Below are 26,031 nucleotides of genomic sequence, written 5' to 3' on the forward strand. Positions count from 1 at the left end.
GCCACGCCCACACGCTGGTGCGTGCTATTTAAGGGCTGGTTGGACGCCATCTTCCTCAGTTCTTTTCCAACCGCCTTCGCGTTCAGACTCCGGTCTACCGCCTCTTGTCGGATTCTTCCTCTGAGTTTAACCTAACGGACTGATTCTCTTCGTGTATGACTTCGGACTGGCTGACGTTCTCTGGTAAATTGTTTCAACCTGTATTTTCCGTCTTCCGTGTATCCCCTGGCATTTCTCCGACCCGGACCGGCCCTGACTACCCACTTGCGCATCCCATCATGTCGGACGAAAAGAAAACCTTTAAAAGGTGTGAGGGATGTAATGCTAAACTTCCCTCTAAAGACCTCCATGACCTCTGTCTTCTTTGCTTGGGAGAGCAACATAATGTCTCCACTTGCAGAATTTGTCTTTTTCAAAAAAAACTCGCAAAAATCGGGCGCTACGACTGAGGGCAGCTATCTATGACGATGTATTGGGCCCCTCATCAACCATCCCTATGCGTTCGACAACGGCCCAGAAATCGCCCTCTTCGAAGTCGATGACGTCTCCCTCGACGTCGACCGCTCATCGATCGCGGGCCCCCAAAAGCCTAGCCCCGATCACGGTCTCAGTGTCGACAGCTCCGCCTTCAACATCGACATCGGAGCCGACACGGAAGCATCGCTCAACGCACCTGACGTCCAAACATCACAAATCCAAGCATAGAGACGCGCCCTCGGACTCTCCGGTGCCGACAAAGCGCCAAAAAACCGTTGACCTCACTGAGACTCCATCGCCTCCATCGACGGCTCAAACAACCGCACAGCCGGCAATTTCACCGACGAGCGATTCGCTCCCGCTATCGATGCCGTCCTACCAGTTACCGAGGGCTAGATCGCTCTCACCAGCGCCAACACCAGCGGTTTCCTCTGCTCCTGCTTCACCAAGCATACAGCCTGGACCTTCGACATCGACCTTACACACACCTCGAGTCTCCGCGTCTACGGCAGTCTCACCAAGCCGCCCAGCTTCCACTGTCGACATCGCCACTGAGGCACCTATCGACGCCGAGGCTTCCGCTGAGCAAACACTGCTTTCTATGCTGGACTCGGCTTCTACGACACCGACTCCTTCGACGTTTACCAGGTTCCCGGCGTCCACTGCTCACCCGAATGCCCCGGTTTTGTCGACGGATACTACGCTCTCTGTGGTCCACCTTCAGAATTGTACTTCATGGCACTCCTGTGGTTTCCTTCACCAATCGGTGATGGTCCACGCAGTAGATGGTACGGGCAACACGTCTCCGGCCGCGCCGTACGAGGACGCCCCGCTACGATCTTGGAAGCCAGTTCAGCCCATATCGATACCTAAGTTACCTTTGATGTCGACAAAGGCCTCCCAGACCCCACGGGTCCGCTTAACACCACAAGCCACACAAATGAAGCCTCCTCAACTTTGTTCCATTGGCACCCAAACTCGTCTCTCCCGCTCTCCCCGAACGGTCACCGCCGATACACAGATGGCACCTCTCCGATCCCCATCACGCTCGGAATCGGACCATTATGGCTCTTCGGATTTCGAGTTCGATGTCGAAGACGAGATCGACCCACCAGCTGATGTGCCACCATCGTCCTATGTTTCGCCGAGTGAGGAGATGCGTTCTTATCATAAACATGTACGGACCATGGCAGAATCTCTCGGCCTCAATGTCCGATCCAACCAAGCTGCGATCGATGATCCAATATACAATTTCATGTCACAGACACAGCGATCACAACCAATAGCACTCCCTATGCTCCTGGTTATTACTAGAGCAGCAAAGTGCGCGTGGGAGAACCTTCACACCTCCACTCCTACAAGTAAACGCCTTGAAAGTTTGTACCGCATTCAAGACATAGACAACACTTACCTTTTGAAACATCCACTCCCGAATTCCCTTGTAGTGGATTGTGCGGCCACCTCGAAATCGGGTCGTCGGTATTCAACCCCACCTGAAAAGGAAGGCAGAAAATTGGACATAATAGGCAGGAAAGTCTATTCCACTTCCTGCCTCTCAATCAAAATCGCTAATTATGCAGCGTGCACTGCAAAGTATGCACACAGCATATGGGAGTCCTTCCGTATCGACTTACAATCTCTGTCTCTAGAGGACTTCAGAAAGAAGTTCGACCAGACCCTTGATAAGTCGGCGGATTTGACGCGACAGCAGCTCAGCATCGCTAAACATCTAGCTGAATCCGAATCCCGATCACTCACGGCGTCGGTGATGTTTCGACGTCATGCCTGGCTCCGCTCCACCGGCCTACAGACCGACATGAGAGATAAGATTGAGGGCCTCGCTTTCAATGGGACAGGACTTTTCAGCCAATCCACAGATACAACCATGGAACAACTTTAAAAAATCGAAATTTACGGCCAGGACATTCACAACAACGGCCTCTACCTCCACATACAGTTATAAGAATCGCTCCTTCACAAACAGACAACGCACTACCTTCCGCCAACAAGATCGGCGCGATTTCAGAAAGCCCTACTCCTCCTATGGAAAGCGCTCTTACGCTAACAAGGGCAAGTACTCTAAATCCCAAAAGCCTAAGCCCCTTGACGCCCCGAAGCGTCTTTGAAACTTTGGTCAGCCCACGGAATCCCACCTACTCCCCTTCCCTGCCTGCAGGGGCGTTACCTCAAGAGCCACACATCACCACCAGATTGGCAAGCCATGCCCCTGCATGGCGCAACATAACATCGGACCGGTGGGTCTTGAAGATCGTATCATCAGGTTACGCAATAGAGTTCAAGACACTGCCAGGTTACAAGGGGATGAAAATCACTCCTCCCTCGGAAACGTTACTGAACAAGGTGCAGGAGCTATGACAAAAGGGTGCCATCACCCAGATTCCGTGGGCACAACGGCGGGAAGGATTCTACTCCCACTATTTCCAGATCCCAAAAAAGGATGGCGGCCTCCGTCCCATCATGGATCTCCGTCAACTCAACAAATATGTGAAAGTAAGGAAATTTCGAATGATGGGGTTGCAAGAGATTCTCCCTCTCCTTCAGGACGAGCGGTGGCTGGCAACCCTGGATCTGAAAGATGCCTATTTCCACATCGCCATCAGAGACAACCACAGGAAATTTCTCCGCTTTACAGTAGGAGATCGAGTATACCAATACAACGTATTGCTATTCTGACTGTGCACCGCTGCCCGAGTCTTTACAAAATGTATGGCTGTTGTGGTTGCTTACCTCAGAACCAAGGGCATTGCGGTGTACCCATACCTAGACGACTGGCTTCTGGCCTCAGGTGAAAGAAAACAGTTACTTTCCCAGATCCAGTATGTGCTCCATCTTCTCCGAGACCTCGGACTCCAAGTAAATTGGAAGAAATCAAACTTGGAACCATTACAACGACTGCAATTCATAGGGGCAGTCCTGGACACTGTTACTCAAAGGGCATACCTACCTCAGGATCGCTTCCTGACAATTCAGGAATCAATATCCCTATTTCAGGGCCATCCCAAACAGCCTGCCCACCTCATACAACGCCTCCTAGGCCTCATGGCATCATGCGCGGCTGTAGTTCCGTTCACGAGATTGAAGCTCTGAAAGCTCCAGCTATGGTTCCTATCAGTATTCCATCCTCATACAGAAAACCCAGAGAAGCTGCTGGAGTTACCACCTCAGATCCTCCGCACTTTGACGTGGTGGGCTACGCCAACTCACCTCTTGAGCGGTGTGCCGTTCCAAACACCAACTCCCACAGCATCGCTCACAACAGATGCCTCCCTCATAGGTTGGGGAGCACACTGCGATGGTCATCGGGTGCAGGGTCGGTGGTCCTCAACGCAAACCCACCTTCACATCAATTTCCTGGAACTCTTAGCTGTTTTTCAAGCTCTCCAAGCATTCCTACCCCTACTCCAGGACCAAGTGGTTCAAATTCAAATCGACAATACGACGGCTCTAGCATACATAAACCGTCAAGGGGGTACAGTGTCACGCAGCTTGTGTGCCCTAAGTGCTCAACTGTGACATTGGTGTATCCGTCACCACATTTCTCCCCTAGCAATTCACATAAAGGGCCTGCACAACGTCCTAGCAGACGACCTCAGCCGAGTGTTCCTCGAGGAACGCCACCACGAATGGTCCCTGAGGTTGGATTGTATCACTACCCTATTTCATCATTGGCTATACCCTACCATAGATCTCTTCGCGACGGCCGAGAACTCCAAGTGTGTCCGTTTTTGCTCGAGAGCAGGCCACGACCCCTGTCCCTAGGGGATGCCTTTCAACTGGATTGGGCGAGAGAAAAACCATACATGTTCCCTTCCCATCCCCTGCTCAACCGCGTAGTTGCCCGACTACTGTCCACCCCAACATCGGGAATACTGGTGACACCATGGTGGCCCCGACAGCCCTGGTTTCCGCGAGTACTCAGACTGTCGAACGGTTGCTACTCTCACCTGCCTCAGATTCCAGACCTGCTGTCTCAAGACAACGGAAACGTCCTAAATCCAGATGTACAGATCCTCCGTCTCACCGCTTGGCGAATTGGACATTAGACAACATTCTCCTAAACCAACGTAAGCCTTCCACCAGGCGAAATTATGATAGTAAGTGGTGCAGATTCCGAATCTATGCTAGAACACGAGGTTTTCTACCCAGACGCGCTTCCATTCATGACGTTTTGTTGTACCTCACTTCCCTAAAGTCCCAAGGCCTCTCCAACGTGTCCTTGAAGGTACACCTGGCGGCCCTCTCCTCGAAGCACCCAGGCAGCGACGGAAAGACACTGTTCTCTCACCCGCAGAGCAAGGCATTCCTTAAGGGCCTATCAAACGTTTTCCCACCTGTCAAAACTCCTGTGCAACCTTGGAGCATATCCCTCGTCCTCTCATCCCTCACAGAACGCCCTTTCGAACCCATGGCATCGGCCCCTCTGAAGCTGGTCTCCTTAAAGACTGCATTCTTGGTGGCCATCACTACTGCCAGAAGGGTAAGCGAGCTTACTGCATTACGGACAGATCCACCTTACACCAGATTCTTCCCAGATAAGGTCCTGATGAGACTAGATCCAACATTCCTACCCAAGGTGGTCTCGGACTTCCACCTAAATCAAGATATTATCCTCCCCACGTTCTTCAGAGCTCCCTCCTCCGCACGGGAACGCTCCATGCACGCCTTGGACGTCCGGAGGGCCTTGTTATATTACCTTGATCGAACAAAAGACTTTCGCTCCACGACCCGCCTGTTCATAGCCTACAAGGGCCCTAAGAAGGGCACCAACATCTCCCGCCAACGCTTATCATCATGGTTGGTCGAGCTCATCAAACTCACTTACCGCATACAAGGCAAGTCTCCACCTGAAGCCATCAAGGCCCACTCAACTCGCACCTACGCTTCCTCGGCCGCACACCTCTCCGGAATCTCCTTCAAAGACATCTGCAAAGCTGCTACCTGGTCCTCAGAAGTACCTTTTGTAAAACACTACGCACTGGATATACGCTCTGCGGCAGAGGCGAGCTTTGGGAAAAGTGTCCTTAAAAGGGTGTTACAATAGCCTCTACTGCCCTCCTCCTCTTGGAGCTGGCTAAACACCCATACTTATGGATCTCGACAGATCTCGCTCCAGATAAACAGGTTGCTCACCTGTAACTGATGATCTGGTAGAGATCCGTCGACATCCATAAGACCCTCCCGTCCTCCCCTCTGCAGTAGAGCTAATCTGGTTTGCGTATGCTTGTGCGGCCTCGCCCATCATCTTTGCTTCTATTCGTTGGAACTTCAAGGAACTCACCTGTACTCTCGGATCGTCGTCTTCAAATCGGCGGTCGTCCAAGAACTGAGGAAGATGGCGTCCAACCAGCCCTTAAATAGCACGCGCCAGCGTGTGGGCGTGGCTTGGATGCCCCGGCAAGCTGTGGCATAGCTACCGCGTGGTCTCTGCACAGGCGCAGAACCCATACTTATGGATGTTGACGGATCTCTACCAGATCATCAGTTACAGGTGAGCAACCTGTTTTTCTTTTTGCTTACCAGTATCGGCACCTCTTTAAAATACAGTTAACATAAATAATGAGTGCATTGATAGAAAAAGTAAAATGTTTCTTTCTTTTTTTTTTTTTTACCTTTCTGTTGCATCATTCCTTCAAGGAACTCAGGGTGGCATATATCGTTCTCCTCTCACCCCTCATCTTTTCCTTACAACAGCCCTGTTAGATAGATTAGACTGAGAGATAGCACATCCCTAGTTTTGAGTAGAAACATACAAAACTTTGCTTCAAGTAAGTAAGGAATTATGACTGACATTTCCCATAGTGCTACAACAACAGAAGCAGCCCTATGGAGGCAAAAAGAGACTGGAAACTAGCTTTCCTTTTTCCACAGCCTAGGAGCAGCAGACAGGGAAAGCAATTTTTACTGTTCTCTTCACTCTCCAAAAAGACTATTCACTTGCAGGAATGTGTCCCTGAGGCCCTGCAAGTGAATAATCCTATAGAAGGGAAAAGAGAACAACAAAAATTGCTCCTCAGCTGCTGCTGGGCCTCAAAAGAAGGAAGAAACGCAGCTAGTTTCCAACCTCTCTGCAACGCTGCTTTGTCATTGCACTGTGAGGAATATCAGCCACTGTCACTTGGCTTACTGTAGAGAGGTTCTACACTGTGGACCAGGAACCATTCACTGTTCTATCTGTGGTACAAAGCAAATTTAACTTGAAAATATGAAACAGTCTGATACAGAATCTGACGATTGATTCAACTAGACTAGTATTGTCTTCTACAACTAGCAGCAGTTCTTCAGAGTCTCAAGCAGAGGTTTTTTCTTTCTCCATTATCCAAGATATATTTTTCTAGTGTTGAGAATTGAACCTGGAATCTTTATCATGCAAAGCGTGTGCTCTTTGACTAAATTCTGGCCTCTGCCCTATCTTGATCCCAGTCTAAGATAAGCTTTATCAAATGGTCAACTGGACAAAAGTTTTATGTAATCTGGCTTTTAGGAACTAAAGGCTAGAATTTTGTTATGCCTGTTTTTTTAATAACTGAAGTTTTTTAAATAACTGAAGTCTTTTTTATAACCTGCTAATCTGCCTTGAGTACAGAGATAAATGCTACTGCCAATTCCAATTGAAAATGGAATTGAATCCAGGGAATCTCAGACCTTGTTGGAATAAAATGTTCATAAAAAGCATTCAGGGGGGCTCTATTCTTACATTTGTTTTGGGGCATTGTGGTGGATTGCAAAATGAGCATAATTCAGCACTTTGCTGTGGCACAAAGGGGCAGTGCTATTTTAAGTTGCCTTATCGGTGATGTGTCAGTCACTAGAAGGGAAAGTACCAGTCTATGTGGCACCAGTGTTTCCTCTAAGGCATGTGCATGTGTGCACACCCACAAGTTTTTTTTTATGTGCATTCTGTAAATTTTAGTTCCTGCTGAGGTTGAATTAGTAAGGCCCCACTCTGAATGCATGTGCACACAGACTGCCTTGATACAAAACCCAGACGGCACACAGATGATAGATGATCCTTCACAAAGATGTTCCGCTCAGAACAAAACTCATTCTGCACATAGATGATAAAAATTAGAGGGAACACTGTGTGGCACTGGTGAGGAGCCTGTGTTCAGTTCTTGACACTGCAGCTTAAGCAGGATTCACAATAGTACAACTGATGTTATTTTGATTGATTGATTTCTATACCGCCCTTCCAAAAAAGGCTCAGGGCAGTTTACATTAAAATTGAAATAAAATCAATTAACTGTTAAAATCAAAAACTATAAAAATAACATGAAACCATTATTAAACATTTAAAACAATTTTTAAAGCCTTGGAAGGCCAGGCCAAACAGATAGGTCTTAAGGGTTCTCCTGAAGGCCAATAATGAGCTCAAATTACAGATTTCTGCTGGGAGTGCATTCCACAGCCCAGTAGCAGCTACAGAGAAGGGCCACCTTTGAGTCGCCACCAGACATGCTGGTGGTAACTCACAGTGGACCTCCATCTTCAGTTACCGGTGGGGATTGTGCAGTGGGGATCATGCAGAAGGAGGTGCTCCCTAAGATAACTCGGACAGACCTGAGCCATTCAGGCTTAGAAAAAAATCTTTTAAAAGACTGTTTTAAAAGTTATGAGAGGAAAAGATACAAATTAGGGTTGTGCACAAATCGAGATTCGTGCACTGATTTGAAGCTCAAATTGGGCACCTTTAAAAGTGAGAACAGGTCCGTACCTGCTCCTCCACTGCTTGCTGCAGAGGCAGCGCATCCCCAACACACATGTGGCCACATGCTCAGTGGCCACGTATGTACTGGTGCTGTGTGAGGGGTGCTGGGGTGTGTGCTGCCACCTCAGGAAGCTGCCTCTGTGGCAAGCAGGAGAGGAGAAGGTACAGACCTGTTCTCACTTTTAAAAGTTCCCGATCCGAGCTTCAAATCGGTGCACAATCTCGATTCATGCACATCCCTAATACAAACACATTGAGTTTTGTTTACCCTATTCACTGGAGATAGGAGCAGCAAAATGTTTAACTTACAGGAGGATGGGGGTTTAATTTAAATTCTGGAAAAGTTCCAAAATAAATTCAGTAGAACATTCTTCTCTGGAAAAAATGTGGAATCTTCTTTCTTGCAAGTTTTCAAGAAAAGACCTGCTAGGCATGAGTTGAAGACATTTTAGGCATTATGTCTTATTTTAGACCTAGCACAGGACACTGCAGTTCGCCTACTGTAACTTTCCCCCTACAATCCCATTACTCATATACCCTGCACACTTCCAGTTGGACTCCTTGTAGCACAAGCCAATCATTGCTTTCCCCCTTGTAGTTCTGTGGAATTGCAACACTCCTTCCCCTGCTAACTGAGCAAAGAGGCACATTTTTAAAGTGGTGATTCTCTTTATTGAGCAGGGGGAGAGCAACTGGCCATATACAGCCTCAGCACAGGATCCCTCCAGTGGCTGTTGCTGGCGTCTATCCTTTGTTTCTTTTTAAATTGTGGGCCCTTTGGGGACAGGGAGCCATTTTATTTATTTATATCTGTTAACCACTTTGGTTGAAAAGCAGTATATAAATCATCCTTCCACACCACAGTAGAGAGCACTTTTTGGAGCCCAGTAAACTTCCTCTCCCCTTTTCACACTTCCTGTTTGTATCTGGGGATGTATCTCTCGGAGTAGGAGCAGTAGCGCTGACAACGGTCCACATGAGTGATTGTTCTGCTGCTATATGATTCCAAAAAAGTTGGATTTTTCTTCTTTGATAAATGGACTATTTATGTGCAAGGGAAATACAGTTTGGCAACAGATGAATGATGATGTGTGAACCCCCTTGTGTGCAGAGTGTGTAAACAAAGTAAAAATCTCAGACTAAACATCCCATCTGGAAGTGTTCCGTGTGAGCAAAGGTGGTCAGGGTATTTTCTGTACAAAAGGCCTCCGACAATATTGACTTATTTCCTCTGGCTTCTTACACAGGAGGGGTCATCACAGGAATTGCCCTATATGTCGTCTGCAGGTGACTGCAGCAAATGATTCTTGGGTGGTGTCAGATGCACCTACAGAAGAAGATATTGCTACCTACATACTCAACATGGTCGATGAAGCAGGCCAGCCCCACAGGCCATGAGACTAGCAACGTTCATAGTTTTGACACACTTCAAGATTACATGTTCACTGTTTCTGTGTTTTGGTTTACTCATTGTATTGGTTTCTATAAGCTATATCAGTGCCCTTTAAAACTGACCACTAGTTTGAGCCATTTATAATATTGAATATTCATTTAAATGATCTATAACACTTAGAGACATTATATTTAGAGGTTTCAGACATCTTATAAAACACTGGAAGAGTTTGTATTTTACTTTACTGTTTTTCTGTATTGGCTTGTTAACATTGCACTGGATTGCAGAAACTGCTAAAGTAGGAAGGGTAGCTACTGAGGCCTGTGGTCTTCGCATGCAGTCTTCCTTCATGCAAGTATGTCTGTGCCTGATTACATGAATAGGAATGACTGTGGTCCCACTCTAAAACTGAAATAACTTTTTGCCCCCTTGTGGTAAGCTATTGCCACTCTTAATGTTTAGTATGGTCACATAAATCAGTGCTAACTGTAACATCTTGCTTTAAGCCAAACACTTATGCGATAGCACATTATTTTGATAAACTTGCTTTTGCATTTTTTCAGGGAGAGTAAATTGTCTAGGCTGCTTTAAACGACTTTAAAGCTTCCTAGTCCATGAAGGCATGCATGCATTCTCTATTAAATGTGTCCATAGCATATTGATCACAAGTTACTAAAAGTAATTTTTGATTACACATAGTAAGAGGCTTAAGGTACCGAACAATAGTTGTTTATGTTTAGTCTGGCTTTCTTCAATTTTCTAGTTTTTCTAAGCCACACCATTATAATATTTAAAATAAAAAAATAAAAAACCCACACACCAAAATGGTGCTCAGTTCCCTTCTACAAATGCACCATGTTCTCCTGTAACAAGAAGGAGAGCCTTTTTGGATCATGATAGCTTTAATGACTTACAGAATCTGTAACCCTGAGGCCTGTACTTCTTGTTCTCAGGAACATCCTTTTCCACATTTGCATTTTAATTGTATTTGTTTGAAATATCTAGTTACAGTGTTAAGGAAATTTGTTTTGAAGTTGGGTTTTATTTCTTGGAAGGGTGGATAAATAAATATTTCATGAAACATTCACTGTCACATTTTGGATTGCTGGATATTTATATATTGTAAAATAGTTTGCCACCTTCACAGAAGTCTCACAAGTGCGTTAAGGCTAAAACCATTACTTGCAGATTTGTAATGGCCCAGCTCAGATGTTGCCCAGAATGTTCCACATAACCTCCATGAGCCTTGGGCTCTTGTGCCCCTTCTCCCTTTATGCACAAGGGGGAAGATTTAAACTTCCAGTTCTGGTTTAGAACAAACCAAGATTTTTGTTATGTCCAAACCAGAGATGCTGAGTGGAAACTTTTCCATATTATATTTTTGTGGAAATTTTTCCATTCCTAAAAATTTAGTTTTATGAAACTACAAAATAATGACTGGAAACCAACATGATATTGGGCAAACTGGGCAGTTGCAAAACTCTAACTTGTTTCAAATTATTATCCCTAGGAAGTCACGAGCATGTGTGCGTGCATGGACACACACATCTGTTGATTTGCAAACGGGTAAAATAAAACCAAAATAAATAACAACACAAACAAAAAGAATCAAAGTTATACATTTACCAGATGAGCTGTGCAAAGCAAAACTAAAACTAATGCTCTTATTCAACTTTGGACTGCAAGTTAAAGCAAAACTAAAACTAATTGGTTTTGGTTTGACTTCAGGCAGACATGTAGAACAGGATCCAGATTAACACTGCAATAGGAAGGATGTTTTGCTTGTGAAACTAGGGGAGGGGACAATTTGATGATTCTTTCCTACATCCCCCACAACCTGCAGATACAGCAGCAGGAGAGGCAGAAATCAGAAAATTGCCTCTCCCCACTGTGCATGGGAAAACATTATTTCCCCTCATGCAGCATTAGTCAGGATCTTGCTCTTAGAGCAGTGTCATTTCTTTTGCTGAGCTTGAAGGTGGAAATACTACTGTGCATTGTATAACACTTAAGTATTGTATTTAAATTTTAGAAGTACATATAATTTTCACAAAGCTTTGAATTTTTTTTTAAGATTAGCACATTAAATATGTTGTACTGAATTCTCCCTAATAAAATATTTCAGTTCAGTTAGTTGCAGTTATTAGAAAACCTTTTCATGTCTATATAGCAGATAACAGTAACATGGGGTACTTTTTAGGGTTTTTTAATATGCAAGTCAAATATGCTCAGAGCCTGTATTTAGGGCATTGTGAAATTTTCCAATTCAAAACTTTCTGGAAAGCCCACATCACTCCTCTAAACCCAACCAATCCTGGCTTGTTCTAATCAGTTTATGAACAAGGATTTATTATTGAAGCCTAGTTCTGTATCCTAGTTGTTCATAAAATCTGGCTGGAACAATCCAGGGCTTGCTGGGATCAGTTATCACAACAAATCCTGCTCTCCATTAAGGCCAAGACTGGAAGTTTAAAACTTCTTCCCCCAGTATGCAGAGCAGTGGTGGCGGCGCATGAGCCAAAGGCTTGTGAACACCATGCAGAACTAAGATTACAGTTCTCTGCAAAGTCTGGACTGGTTCACTAATATCTAAAGCTTTATTGTAAGATATGTCCCAATACTGAACCTATATACTCAAGACAAAAATAGAACTCTAGTGTTAGCCTGCAAGTAATCTTGAATTTGTTTACTTGGGAATAGTTTTCTTGCTGTTGTTTAGACTTTTAAAATAGACTTTCTAGCATATTAGAGTGGACATGAAGTTTTTTCTATTTCCTCATTTGTAAAATTAATGTGTCTATGCAGCATCCAGGCTGGTTAGTCATGATTAATGTACCTTGTCTTATTTACTTCAATTATTAAGTCCTATTAATTTCAATAGTGTTTAATTATGACTAATTTAGTTTGGATGTTGCCCACTGATCTTTTTTACAAAATATTTGAAATTGGTGGTGTGCTAGTAGTTCTGGTTATTTTAATACCTGCATTTAAAACAAAATAAGTCATTATTCCTTCTCTACTCAAGTTTTATATTGGGTATATAAAACTTTCACATTTTTGAATTGCAGCACAAACATTACAGATCATTAATCCTCACACTGCTTTTCCTTTTTCCATGACAGGCTTCAAAAAAGTTGTGATCCTGGCAACAATCCTATGTGCCAGACTTTGAGTTGGGTAGACAGAAAGCAGATGGGAAAAGTTATGACTCTATAAATAATAAATCCCCCAGATTATATACTTAAGCACAGGGTCACCTGCAACTGTGGCACTAATACCATCAAAGATTGTAAATATGTGTAAAGTGAAAATGTATGTAAATTTTATAGTGTGTATAGCTCTTACATTAATTTAAAATGCACACAGTGGTGTAAGTACTGTGATGTATGTGTGCCTTGTAAAGTATATAATGTATGTACTGTAGGTCAGCCTTGCAAATTATTTAGAAGGTGGTTGCTCACCCAATTCTCAGTTCATCAGTTCCACTATTGTTCCCTCCTTCCTCTGCAACACTGTAGTTTTGCTCCTCCCTCTACTAGCATTAAAGGGCTGCTAACCCTTTGAGGCTACAAGAGAAGGAATGTTCGTGAACATAGTATGCCATTTACCACTCGGGTGTTTTTCAATGGGCTATTGATGGACACTTTCCACACGAACAGGCACATGAAAAAATGACAAGGCTGCTGTAAGTTATAAACATACATATCCCTGAAAACATTAAATAGCATTTAATTACATAAAATGGTACTAACTGAAAAGGAAAACTCAACTTGATCATAATAGCAGAAAGACCTATCTTTAAAAAGTCAGTTATGTTTCAGTACGAGTTGAATTACTGCTTCAGAGCACAGGATATTTGCATTCCTAAATTCTTGGCATTAATGTGAATATTTTTTAAAGTTTGATAAAAACTGTTAATAGCTGCAAGCCTTCCAATGTATTATATTGCTATGAATTTTGTTCAATAAATATTTGCATTTCCTTCATCCTTTTGCAATGTATAAAGGGTTTTCTTTCCTCCTATCAAGAGTCCTGATCCAAATCTGTCCAAGAGAGCTTAAGTGTGTATACAGAGAATATTTCCATATGTGTTCCATGTTCATGAATGATGGACTGATGCTCTAGCAAACAAGGCCACAACTAAAGTTCAGTGAATTATGAAGATGGCATGGTTAACCAACTATTCTCATATTGAATATGATGTACACATTGTTTGCATCAAGAATGTCAATCTTGCTAATAAGCTTTGATGCCAACATGAATGAACAGCATGTTTTCAGGACATTCTTTTTGTTCTGTGACTCCTTTCAGATGACAGTTGTTTGGCATGGAGGAGCACAGCTATACTGGATCTGTATTCTGTTTTCTTCCTGTAGAATCCAGAGGAAAGAGTTGTGGTATGCAAGGACAAGACAGTGGAGTGGAATCAGGAATATTAATAGTTTTGAGACAGATATTATGTACAGAGAGGCAAGTGCAGCCTGCCTTCAGTGCTCTTGCTGCTGGCTGTTTGTTAATCCTGCCTCTACTCCAGGACTGGAATAAAACTAAAGCACCATTCAAAAGCTGAACTGGATCAATGAATGGATTAACTAAAAACACCACACTTCCCCACTCCTTGCTGTATATAATACTTATTCAAAGGTGTTCCTAAAAATTGGAAATAACTGACCCTGTTGGATGTATGTTAAAATGGGGAGGGGAATAAAAGCAATATTTCTGATGTTTTTTAAAAATGTTTTATAGTACAGTATTTACATATTTCCAAACATTTCAGTCAGGAAAATGTGTATATAAACTAAAACACTTTAAGTCAGAAGATAATATTCATCTTGGCTTTTGGGGGAAGATAAATCAAGTGAAGGAAGGATTCTAAAGAATGTCACAAAGAAATCACAAAACCAAGTGTAGTGTTAGGCCTTTAGGTTTCCTAAACTCAAAGAAAGGAAATCATATGTTAACTCATTATATAAATAACCAAAGCAATTAATAAAATTGATAAAAGTTGAAACTATCACCTCAAAACAGCCAAGGTTCCCATAAGCTAGCTACAGTAATGAGGCCTTACTCTTCAAGAAAATGTTCAGCCTTTAGCAGTTTTCCAGAGGCAGCGTTAAATGTTATGGTTGTGGAACAGCTACCAAAATACCTCATAAGTTTGATGTCGTAACCCAGGGTGCAGAGACCAATCTTTGGTCAATCTGAAATCACAAGGATACCAGATAAGATGGGACTCAAGAAGTTAAGCATTTTGATCTTGGAAAGTATACTTTCCAGTTCTTAAGAATCAATTTGTACTAATATTTCCTTGTTCAAAGTGATCATTTTCATTTGCTCCAAACCTTGATCTAACAGAAAGTAATGTTTAGATAGTGTATTGCTAGCTGCTGCCTCAGTTCAACAAGAAGCTGCAATTGTAAAAAAAATATATAAAAAAATTAGGACCCTTCTAGCCAGTATGCTGCACCGGATGTTTTAGATGAGACAGCCTCCTACGTTTCTCAGAAAGGTGAAGTATACAGAAAATAGCAGGTGTGTCATATAAGCATTAGTGTCGCATAATGTTGTTGAGATCTGGCTACATCATGTGTGTCCTAATAACGACTACTATCCCAGGAGAACTGGGATATCAATTTTTTGTACGGCTTACAAGCTTTGTTTTTAAAAAATCCAAATTATCTGGGGGGGGGGAATCTTAATGACCCCACTGAGTTGTGAGAAGGATGAAGTGTAGAGAATCCTAAGTGCTAGGTCAAACAGCATTGGGGGGAGAGAATCTAAGTAATGACTATATTTCATAACAACAGCTATGAGAACACCATACTATCCAGTAGTTGAAAGCAATAAAGTGCATAACCTTTAGCTGTGTACATAGCTGCCATATGACAGAGGACAAAGGGAAGCTTGAAAGAGGTTTTCCAGTGCATGCATACTTTTAATTCCATAACAGAATTTCCTGTTTGCCACAAATTCATATTTTTTGTTGTTTGAAGTAGGATTTGAAAACATAAAATATAAATTATCTGTGGAGTATATGTTAAATTTGTTTATAAGCCAATAAGACATTACAAAACAGGAGATGCAGGCTGAGAACAGAAATCACTATCCCTGTGGTACAGTTTGATCATTGCAGAGTTGTAGCAACAGAAAGCAAAAGGAAACAAAGTGTATAATATTAAAAAAAATTCTTGTCAGTGATCAGTGCAAAGATATAAACCTTTAACTGTTTAAAAAAAACCTTCAAGAGTAAAGATAGCTATTTCCAAACAGTCTTGTGCATATATAAAACCAGGAGACTGATCCTAGATGCACTAGCTCTGATTTGAAGACCACGAGTAGCATCTGTACTAGGAGTTGTGTCAGTGGAACTCTTGTGCTCATGCAAGGGGTGGGGCATGGGGCAATTTTAATTGATCTCTCCCTCCCTCCTGCAGTCCCTTATGCCCTCTGAAAATATGTTCCTGAGGATTCCTCAGAGACATATTTTCAAGATCATAGAAGGCTGAGATGGAAGGAGGGATTGCTAAAAATTGCCCGTCCCTCCCCTTGCACAAACACAAAAGTTTCACTTGCCACAACTACATCGCATACAGTGCATGCACACACAGAGAACAAGTAGTTGGCAGTCTCAGCTTTGATGATGCTGATCACCTGTGGGAAGAGCATTGATTCAATCACTGCATCTCCCTTCCAGACATGTGACTGACTGGCATTATCAAAGCTGATAATACTGCCTCCATCAGCTGGACACATAATTCTAGGTGCTGGATCCAACTATGGGAACTGTGTTCACAGAACCTTTTTGTGGACAGGTTTCCTCAGTTCAAAAGAGGAAACACCTCCTTCCTTGCATGGACTGCCCTCTCTGGGTCAAGACGAATGAATCTGGAAGCAAGTCTCATTGCATGCAAGTAATAGTTTATGGATGGAACTCAGCATCTTGAAAATAGTCTTGCATTCATCAAACCAGAGCATCTGCTCAACCATGTTTAAAAACACAGTTGTACAGAGCCTGGTGCAAGTCATCCATTCACAGTTATCCACTGTTTGGTGCCAATATGGAAGAAATAAAAATGATTGGAATGCTGTATAATTTTCTTGGCTTTATCAACCAAATTGCAGCTGTGAACAGGCCTTTGACAAAGTTGAATTTACTTTTTATCCATCTCTCCTAATGCTTAACCACCATACATTCCATTCTGCAATGAGGCACTTGGGCAAAGTACTAAGATGACTATTACACAAGAATAATTGGAACCATCACATACTGATGCAAACAACAGCCACACAAACAGCTATGTTCAAGCAGCTAGGTCCTAGGCCAAAGTTATCCCTAACCAGCAACAGACCAGCTAGCTAGCTTTCACACTACCATCAGTTTGCCTTTGCATAAGTGAATAGCTGAGTAGTACTTGTATCCCATGAAGAAATGACAAAGACCAAAAAATAAATAAATAAGGTATTCCTTAGTAAAATATACTAACTTGTTCATTCCAGAAATAAAAAGGTTTGTCATACAAATTCTGCAAAATATGTTTACTATCATACAAATTTAAATTACTGGCTACCTTTTTCGCTAGCTGAGACATAAGCTTTACCCGATTAGGCCAAGCTTCTATCTCAAACTTCAAGAATAAAATGTGATCGCCATGCACAATTTAGATCAGGTTACCATCCACTTCTGTTAATAATATTTTTCGCGTTGGTTAATAATGATTGCTAATTAATGGGCAATCCAGGTTGGCTGGGATTGCCACAAATACCAGCCTTGGTGGTAGCAAAAAACAGGCTCTGACTTTGATCTGAGGGAGAAGAAGTTTTGAAATGGAGAAAAGAGGAATATGAGTGTTAGAATTTGCTTGTAAGTAGAAGTTGGGGGAGGAGGAAGGGAGCGCTATAAGGCTGTGTGTTTTGCCTTTGATGCTATTAAGGCCAGTGCCCCAATGCACATGGGCCTCCAAATGGTGTGTAGACATACACACCCCTCATAGCTCATTGGGTGGGTAGCAGCAGAAGCTCTAGTTCCCCCCCCCCCGCTCCTCCTCCTCCTCAACCCTCAGAGGGGGAGGCCTTTGGTGGTAGGGTCACCATATTCTGGCTTTCCAAATCCAGGTGCCTAATTTGCATATTATGTAAATTGACTTGAAAATGATTTTTGAGCAGAATAGTGATGGCACATTTTGCTCCATACCTCCACTTCTACGAGGGCTAGAGCTTAGCTTTTATTTTTAAAAAACCAAATAACAAAAAGCTGAAATCCTGACGAATCTGGGTAGGCTAAGCAATCTGGGTATGATGCTTAAAATCTGAGTGAAACCCAGAATTTTGAGGGGCATGGCAACTCTATTTGGTGGCAGCACCTAGGTCTCCCACTCCCACTGGCAAATAGCTTTCTCTCAAATGCCCCTGCAATATCACCTGGCACAGGGAGAAAGCCCAATGTTTGGTGAGGGCTGCATAAGTCATACAGATAAGAAAATACAAAGTCTGACTCTATTATTTTAAAAAATAAATAAATCGTGATATATGTGATCTGCATGGCATTTCTCCACCAAGTCAGGTGGAGGGCAGGGCAGATCCTGGGTGGGCTCCTGTGTAGGTGTGGGCCCTTGAGCCTCTGCCCAATGTGGCCCCACCTTTGGTGCCAAAACCTTTAGGATTAAAACTGCAATTAATGTGCCTGCTTACTTGCCAATATACCTGTATGTAATAAAACAGATATATCAAAGATCTGAAGTACAGTACTTTCTCCTCACAAGGTAACTGATCTTGTAAGTTTGTCCCTAGAATTTACCACCACATGCTGAGAGAGAGAGAGAGAGAGAGAGATCGTGTTCATTTTCCAGGTTGCACATTCAAAACGAAGTCAACATAACAACCCTAAGATTCGCTATAGCAGCAATAAAGCTATTAGGATAGGATACAGTGTCCAAACATCTCCACCACACTTCATCTCAAAATATGGTAGTAATCTGGCACAAACATTTAGGACTTGTGTGCCAGTTTTCAAAATACCATTACAAAAATTCAATAAAACTACAAACTCAATGATCCTGATGGCAACCTTAATAAGTTTTAAGTAGGGGAGAAGACAAAAACCAAGTATGTTTCTTCATAGATCCAATAATATGCAACCAGAGAAAAACATGCAGTAGCTCTTTGGTCATGTGTGTTTACTTCCCTTAAATCACTGCAGTCCTTGCCAAAGATCATCCAGGAAAAAGGGGGATAATATAGAATTGGTTACACCAGAGATTAAAGTGCCATAGATTTTTGCCTGCCAGTTAGACCTGGCATGACAAAAGAGGTGCATGTGTGCTACCAGAAGCTGCTGTCCCCATGTTTCTTACTTCAAAGCAAAATACTATCTATCCAAGGTGCAAAGCCCGTAAATATTATGATTGAGAGCACTTGTAAATGCCATATGCAGCATAACTATAGTTGTGAGCCTGCATCTGAATATGTACAGCAGTCTTATCTATGCTTGGTGCTTGCGGAAACTGCCTTTGCTACAAAGCTGATGCAACATGAGAGAGTTCTGATCACCAGACAGTGCTCTCTCCTGCAGACGTTCAAGTTCTTTCTTATGTTCGTACACTTCTGTCCTGACAGTTTCAGCAGTGTCATGATTTTGGAGCTGTGACTATTTGGACAGTGCAGTAATTTCTTCTGTCTTCATTGCATCGGCCAGGAAACTCAACTCATTGCACAGGGTCTCATACCGGAAAGCCATCCGAATCTGTGCAACGTTTGTCTTTCGGATGTTGTTTCCCTCAGGGCCTTCATTGCAATAATTTACTCCTAAAAATTTCTGTTTTTCCTAAAAAGAGAAAACATTTAAAGAAGTCAATTAGTTTGATTTTTAAAGACACATAAAAATACATTAGTAGCTTGGTTTGGAAAGAGCCACTTCCCTGCCCATCAAACAAACAAAAGGCCACCATAGAGGGAATCAATCCAGCATTAGTAGGAATAGATGGGAATCATGTGATAATACTGAGATCTACAGACTCTGAACCAATCTCACTTCTTCTGCAAACAACCTGTGCACTAGGAACACTAAGAGGACATTGCCACAAACATTTTGAATGCCACATTCTGAGATATTGTTCACACAAAGTGTCTGCCATGTGAGGGCTGCTTTAAATGGCTCCCTGAGTCCCGGTAGTAGCTGCCCATGTTCAACAAGCTGTTTGTGTGTAGGAACTCATCACGGGAGTCGGAATGACAGAGCTGTGGCTTTCTGTTCAACAAGTGTATTAATTAACCACTTCCTTGTATGTAACATTTTGCTATCTAGTTCTTGGGAGTCTTGCATTCCTGCTGTAAACCACATACATCTGCATGAAAAGAGCACAGATAAAGCACAACACTTCAGCAAACCAAGTTTACCTTATCTGACAAACCGCTTTGTAGTACACTGTTTCTTGCTATTTCACACAGGTCACAAGTGCTTAGTTTCCACACTTGAGCAGCTATGGCATACTCCTCCATAAGTGCTTCCTTCAAATATAAAAAATATGATTTACTAGTTAAATAAATACAGTACATTCACGTACTCCTAAGTAAATTCAGTAGAGACAAGTGTCCAATGATTATCGAATAATCTCAAGAGTCAAAAATTGTTCGGGCTTCAAACCACTTTGGGTATGCACATATTCAGACATCTCTGAACTCATAAAAGCTAGAAGTTTGTTGCTTCTTGTTTCCTAACACAGAGATGCAATTCCCTAAAGACTAGCAGACTACACAAAAATGCTTCAGATGCCATCTATATATAGACCATATCCATAAATATATGGCCATGTATCATATATATGAGGAGTGAGGGAGAGGAGAGACAGACAGACAGACAGACAGACAGACAGACACGCACTCAGGACTGAAACCCAGAACAACTGGTGATTAGACTGACTACAGTCTTTCACACATAAGATTTAAAACTACACTGAACACAGTGAGACTTGCTTCAAAGTAAAGAGGCACATTGTTGGACTCTTTATTTTGAGTTGACTCGAACAGTCATTTGAATAATTGAATTTGAAATGCAATGAACTTCTAAAATCATCTTTATACAAATTACCTTTGTATAGTGGAATTGCATAGGGTCATCTGTAGACAGAGAAACAAGGAGCCCCTTATGTAGAAATTCCCGTAGTGGGCTTTTTGAGTACTCCAGAAATAAGCTGTTGTTGCTAAGAGGGGACATGGCAATGGGAATTTGTGCAAGATAATAAAGATACTGGAGAACTGGACTCTGTACAAAAACAACACAGAAAGTCATTATTCATTGGTACCAAGAGATAACAGGAAAGAAGATATCCAGTCAGAGGAAATGGAAACTGCTCAGCTTCAGTAATGATGACTTGGAAATGTTTAACTTTTCCTTTCCTCCTTGCATAAAGTTAGCCGCATTTGTCATCATTTTGTATGTTTTACGCTAGTCTATTATAAACAAACTCATTGGGCATTTTTTTAAAAAAGATGAAGGAAGAATTGTGTTAAGAATAATTTAGCTTTAACTGGTGTGGGAAATGTATATGGTCTTTTGCTGTCAGTAACAGATGCATTGCAAATGTAGTACAATTCCACTCCGACAGGCCAACATTTCCCACACTGACCACATGAGTGCTTCACATTCTATGACCAGAACATGGTATATATAAAACTGAAATTGCATTTTCCTCATTGCAGAATGTGTGTTTTTAGACATGCCCTGAAGTCCAGGAAGGTGGTGGAAAGCTTAGAAATAGAGCTCAGGAGCAATTGATACATTAAGAAAGAGGACCAAAATGTTGCCAACTCATGAGGAAGAGAAAATTGCTGTTTAAGTGCTAGGGAGTTATATTCTTACAGCAAAGGGAGTCCTCTCAGAAAAAGGCATCTAGATGCCCCACCACTGTGGGCATTTATTGCTATAAATACAAGAGTTTGAAAAGGCTCACTAATGGGCACAAAGTTTCATTCTTCCAGTATAATCTAAAATTTCTAAATTAAAAACTACTGGTATCAAAATTATATTGACCCAAACCTGACACCCAGTGGACATTTGCTGTAAACACAACAAACCCAATTCAGTCACACTTAAGCTCTTCTAATAGGGCCAAATGATAAACTTTAAACGCATAGTTTGCACTTGTGTTTGTGCTTTTCCTTTTAAAATAGCAGCTATGGGGGTGGGCAGGAGTCAGGACTGGGATTACAGCATTGGGCAGGGCATTTAACCCTGCCCAGCTGTGGTCTCAACAATTCAGCATTGTGGTTGCAACAAAAGTTGCTGCCCCGCAAGCTGCTATCTGCTCTTGGAGAGAAGTTGCTCTTGGTACTAATATTACCTTGCCTCTCAGGGTAAACAGATTATAGGTTAGGAATGTGCATGAACCGCTTGGGCAGCCATTCACTTAAAAAGGAGGTAAGCATCTCCTTACCTGCTCGCTGGCCACCCTGCCACTTTCCCACCAGCAGAACCCGCTCTCCAAATGGCTGCGGCACTGTTCCCTGCAGCCTCTGTGCAGCATCAGCACGCACACTGCCAGCGTGCATGCCATCTGCAGCGTATGCCAGAATGCATGCTGTGCGTGACCATTTGGAGAGCGGGTGCCGCCAGCGGAAAGGCAGCCGGCAAGCAAGGGGCTGCTGACTTCCTTTTTAAGGGAACCACTTCCTGCCCTGCCGAACTGGTTTGAATGCTGGCACCCAAGCAGGTTCAGCACTTCCTAGAGGAGGTGCCGAATCAGCTCAGGTGCATCCCTGCTGCAGAGGATGCCAGCTTCTGTTGGGGTCACAATGCAGGGGCCAAGGTTTAACCCATTCCCCACATGCAATTGTCCTAATCCCAATCTTCCCTGCAGTTGCTATTTTAAAATGAAACACACACACATGGATTCAAAAGTAATGTATAGTTTGGCCCTTAATCCCATTGATAAAGCACATCCTTAGCTCTCCGATTCAAACAAATGGAGCAGTTCAACCTTATGCATATTTATTCAGGAATAAATCCTAGTGAGTTCAATGGGAGTTTTTCCCAAGTAGTACACATAGGATTGTGCCCAATATGTTTATGACTCCTGATGATGATGATGATTGATGATGATTACATTTATATCCTGCTCTTCCTCCAAGGAGCCCAGAGCGGTGTACTACATACTTGAGTTTCTCCTCACAACAACCCTGTGAAGTAGGTTGGGCTGAGAGAGAAGCGACTGGCCCAGAGTCACCCAGCTAGTTTCATGGCTGAATGGGGATTTGAACTCGGGTCTCCCCGGTCCTAGTCCAGCGCTCTAACCACTGCACCACTCTGGCTCTCTTTGTTGTCTTTCCATAGTCATGTTTAGAAGACAGAAATGTCTCTAGATGCATTAAATGACAATGTACTAAGGGTAACATGCTTGTATATACATGCAGGACAAAACTAGAGGAGATCTATGATCTTTTCTCATATCTATTGTCATACCCAATCTAAATTTAATGTTATATGTAAATGGCAGAGCACTGCACCTTCTTCAAGAGTAATCCATGAGAAATATTGTCAGCAGTCAAAAAGGACGACACCAAGTGAGTGATAGATCCAGCTTCTCCACAATGAGGTCGAAACAGAAAGGTGCTCATGCCTCTTTCCCTGTAAAATAGTAACACCAATTTTAAAATTTGCTAGGGTGCATTCACACTTCTTAGTTCCTCGGTAGTCGTAACAATGTTCATTATTTTAGCTCACAACACCCCTTAGATAGACAAGCAATGAGCAGGAGGAGAAGTAATTCACCTCAGGTCAAAAAATGACTTAGATGGTAGACTGTTATTTGTATGGGCAATGGGGCATTTTTCCTCCCTTAGCAGTAGCACAGTTGTGTCACTAGCCTTGATTCAGCATTGGCAGCTCTGAAAAAACAATGCAAGGGAGGAGAGGCATGGCTGCTGAATTTTCCACTGAACCTATCCTTCATTTCCAAACAAATCAAATGGAATCGAAAATCACTAGACTGGATTGAAAGTCAGTTCCCATCTGCTAAATTTTCTCCTTCAGGAGAAAGCATCTGCTAGAGAAGAGTATACTGTTTGAAGATAAATTGATTTTACATACAAGAAAATGTTCTTAAAATGGTGGGGCTGCTTTCCATTTTTGTTGTTGTTGTTTGTTTAAAGCCACATGAAAGCACATGCAGAAAAGTGGACATGCTGGTCTTGTGGTAGCAAGCATGACTTGTCCCCATAGCTAAGCAGGGTCCACCCGGTTTGCATATAAAAGGGAGACTAGAAGTGTGAGCACTCTAAGATATTCCCCTCAGGGGATGGAGCCACTCTGGGAAGAGCAGAAGGTTCCATGTTCCCTCCCTGGCTTCTCCAAGATCAGGCTGAGAGAGATTCCTGCCTGCAGCCTTGGAGAAGCCGCTGCCAATCTGTGAAGAGAATACTGAGCTAGACAGACCAATGGTCTGACTCAGTATATGGCAGCTTCCTATGTTCCTATTACTTGCATATCTATCAACATAGTAATCTATTATGTATTTTAAATAATTGGTTGGTTTGTTGGCTGGAGCAAAATGAAGTCATACTTCCTGATGACCTACAGATACCAAATTTTGCATACAAAATCCTGCCACTGAGATTAGCTGAATGCACTATACTGGAATATGCTTGGTGAATTTTTTTTAAAAAATCATATTTAAAAAAAGAATTTCCCCTTTAGGGAACAGTGACCATAGTGGGATCAAATTCAGCATGCATGTGGGGAGAGAATCACCAAGAAAGTCTAACACAGACACTTTGAATTTCAGGAGAGGAAACCTCTCTAAAATGAGGAGTTTGGTGAAAAGAAAACTGAAAGGGAAAATCAGGAGAGTTACTTTGCTCCAGAATGCATGGAGACTACTTAAAACCACCATACTAGAAGTCCAGTTAGAATATATAAGTAAAAGGAGGAAAGGTACCACCAAGACCAGGAGGATGCCAGCATGGCTAACAGGTAAAATCAATAAAGCTATAAAGAGGAAGAAGATTTCCTTCAGAAATTGGAAGGCCTACCCAAATGAAGAAAACAGAAAGGAACACAAACTCTGGCAAAAGAAATGCAAGGTGATAATAAGTGAAGTGAAAAGTAAATTGAGGAACATTTAGCTAAAAGCATCAAAGGGAATAACAAAAACTTCTTTAAATACACCAGAAGCAGGAAACCTGCCGGGAGGTGGTTGGACCATCAGACACTGACGGAGTAAAAAGGGATTATTAAGGAGGATATGGAGGTTGCAGAGAAGCTAAATGAGTCATTTGCATCTGTCTTCATGGCAGAAGATACTGAGTGGATACCTGTTCCTGAACCGGGCTTCTCGGGGACAGTGGCTAAAGAACTGAGTCAGACAGAAGTGACAAGAGATGATGTTCTAAACTGTCTGGAAAAATTTAAAAAACTAGCAAATCGCCTAGACCAGACAGCATCCATTTAAGAGTCCTTAAAATAACTCAAATGTGAAATTGCCAACCTCCTTGCAAATATATATATAATTTATCCCTACAATGAGGCTCTGTATTGGAGGACTAGAAAGCAGCCAACGTAACACCAATTTTCAAACAAGGATCCAGGGGCGATCCAGGGAATTACAGGCCAGTTAGCTTAATGTCTGTTCTGGGAAATTGATGGAAAGTATTCTCAGGGATAAAATTGTAAAAAAAATGTAGAAGAACAGGTCCTGCTGGAAGAGAACCAGCATGGCTTCTGCAAAGGTAAATCTTGCCTGAAAAACCTTTTGGAATTCTTTGAGAGTGTCAACAGGTGTGTGGATAAAAGTGTTCTGGTTGACATAGTCTACCTAGACTTCCAAAAAGCTTTGGACAAAGTTCCTCATCAAAGACTTTTGAAAAAAACTTAGCAGTCATGGGATAAGGGGACTAGTACATGTGTGGATTGGTAACTGGCTGAAGGACAGGAAAGATATAAATGGAGAGTTTTCACAATGGAGGGAAGTAAGAAGTGGGGTCCCCCAGGGATCTGTACTAGGACCGGTGCTTTTCCATTTATTCATAAATGATCTAGAAGTTGGAGTAATCAGCGATGTGGCCAGATTTGCACATGACACCAAACTCTTCCGGGTAGTGAAATCCAAAACATATTGTGAGGAGCTCCAAAAGGATCTCTCCAAACTGGGTGAGTGGGTGACATAATGGCAAATGTGATTCAATGTTGGCAAGTCTAAAGGGAGGTATATTGGGGTGAAAAACGCCAGCTTCATATATACACTGATGGAATTTGATCTGTCGGGGACTGACCAGGAGATGGATCTTGGGATCGTGGTAGACAGCTCGTTGAAAGCGTCGACTCAATGTGCAGCAGCTGTGAAAAAGGCCAATTCCATGCTAGGGATCATTAGGAAGGAGATTGAAAATAAAAACGCTAATATTATAATGCATTTACACAATACATTATAATATTACTACTATGGTG

The 26,031-nt window shown here is 42.6% G+C and overlaps 2 protein-coding genes across 12 annotated transcripts in view; one reads left to right on the top strand and one right to left on the bottom strand.

The window, feature by feature from the left end:
* RNF141 (ring finger protein 141) overlaps window positions 1–13,582 on the top strand; it is a 31,562-nt gene extending 17,980 nt beyond the window's left edge. For all 3 annotated transcript variants that reach the window (XM_053252388.1, XM_053252398.1, XM_053252378.1), the window contains one exon: window positions 9,451–13,582. In XM_053252388.1, the coding sequence (XP_053108363.1) occupies window positions 9,451–9,601 (151 nt within the window). In that variant the 3' untranslated portion in view covers window positions 9,602–13,582. The remainder of the gene's footprint in view (window positions 1–9,450) is intronic.
* A 1,924-nt stretch (window positions 13,583–15,506) lies between these two features.
* Window positions 15,507–26,031, bottom strand: part of AMPD3 (adenosine monophosphate deaminase 3) — a 74,307-nt gene continuing 63,782 nt past the window's right edge. For all 9 annotated transcript variants that reach the window (XM_053252324.1, XM_053252278.1, XM_053252287.1 and 6 more), the window contains 4 exons: window positions 23,094–23,214; window positions 20,680–20,853; window positions 19,989–20,099; window positions 15,507–19,416 (listed from right to left, as the gene is read on the bottom strand). In XM_053252324.1, coding sequence (XP_053108299.1) covers window positions 19,240–19,416; window positions 19,989–20,099; window positions 20,680–20,853; window positions 23,094–23,214 — 583 coding nt within the window. In that variant the 3' untranslated portion in view covers window positions 15,507–19,239. The remainder of the gene's footprint in view (window positions 19,417–19,988; window positions 20,100–20,679; window positions 20,854–23,093; window positions 23,215–26,031) is intronic.

The sequence above is a fragment of the Hemicordylus capensis genome, chromosome 1 (assembly GCF_027244095.1).
Source record: "Hemicordylus capensis ecotype Gifberg chromosome 1, rHemCap1.1.pri, whole genome shotgun sequence".
NCBI lineage: Eukaryota > Metazoa > Chordata > Lepidosauria > Squamata > Cordylidae > Hemicordylus > Hemicordylus capensis.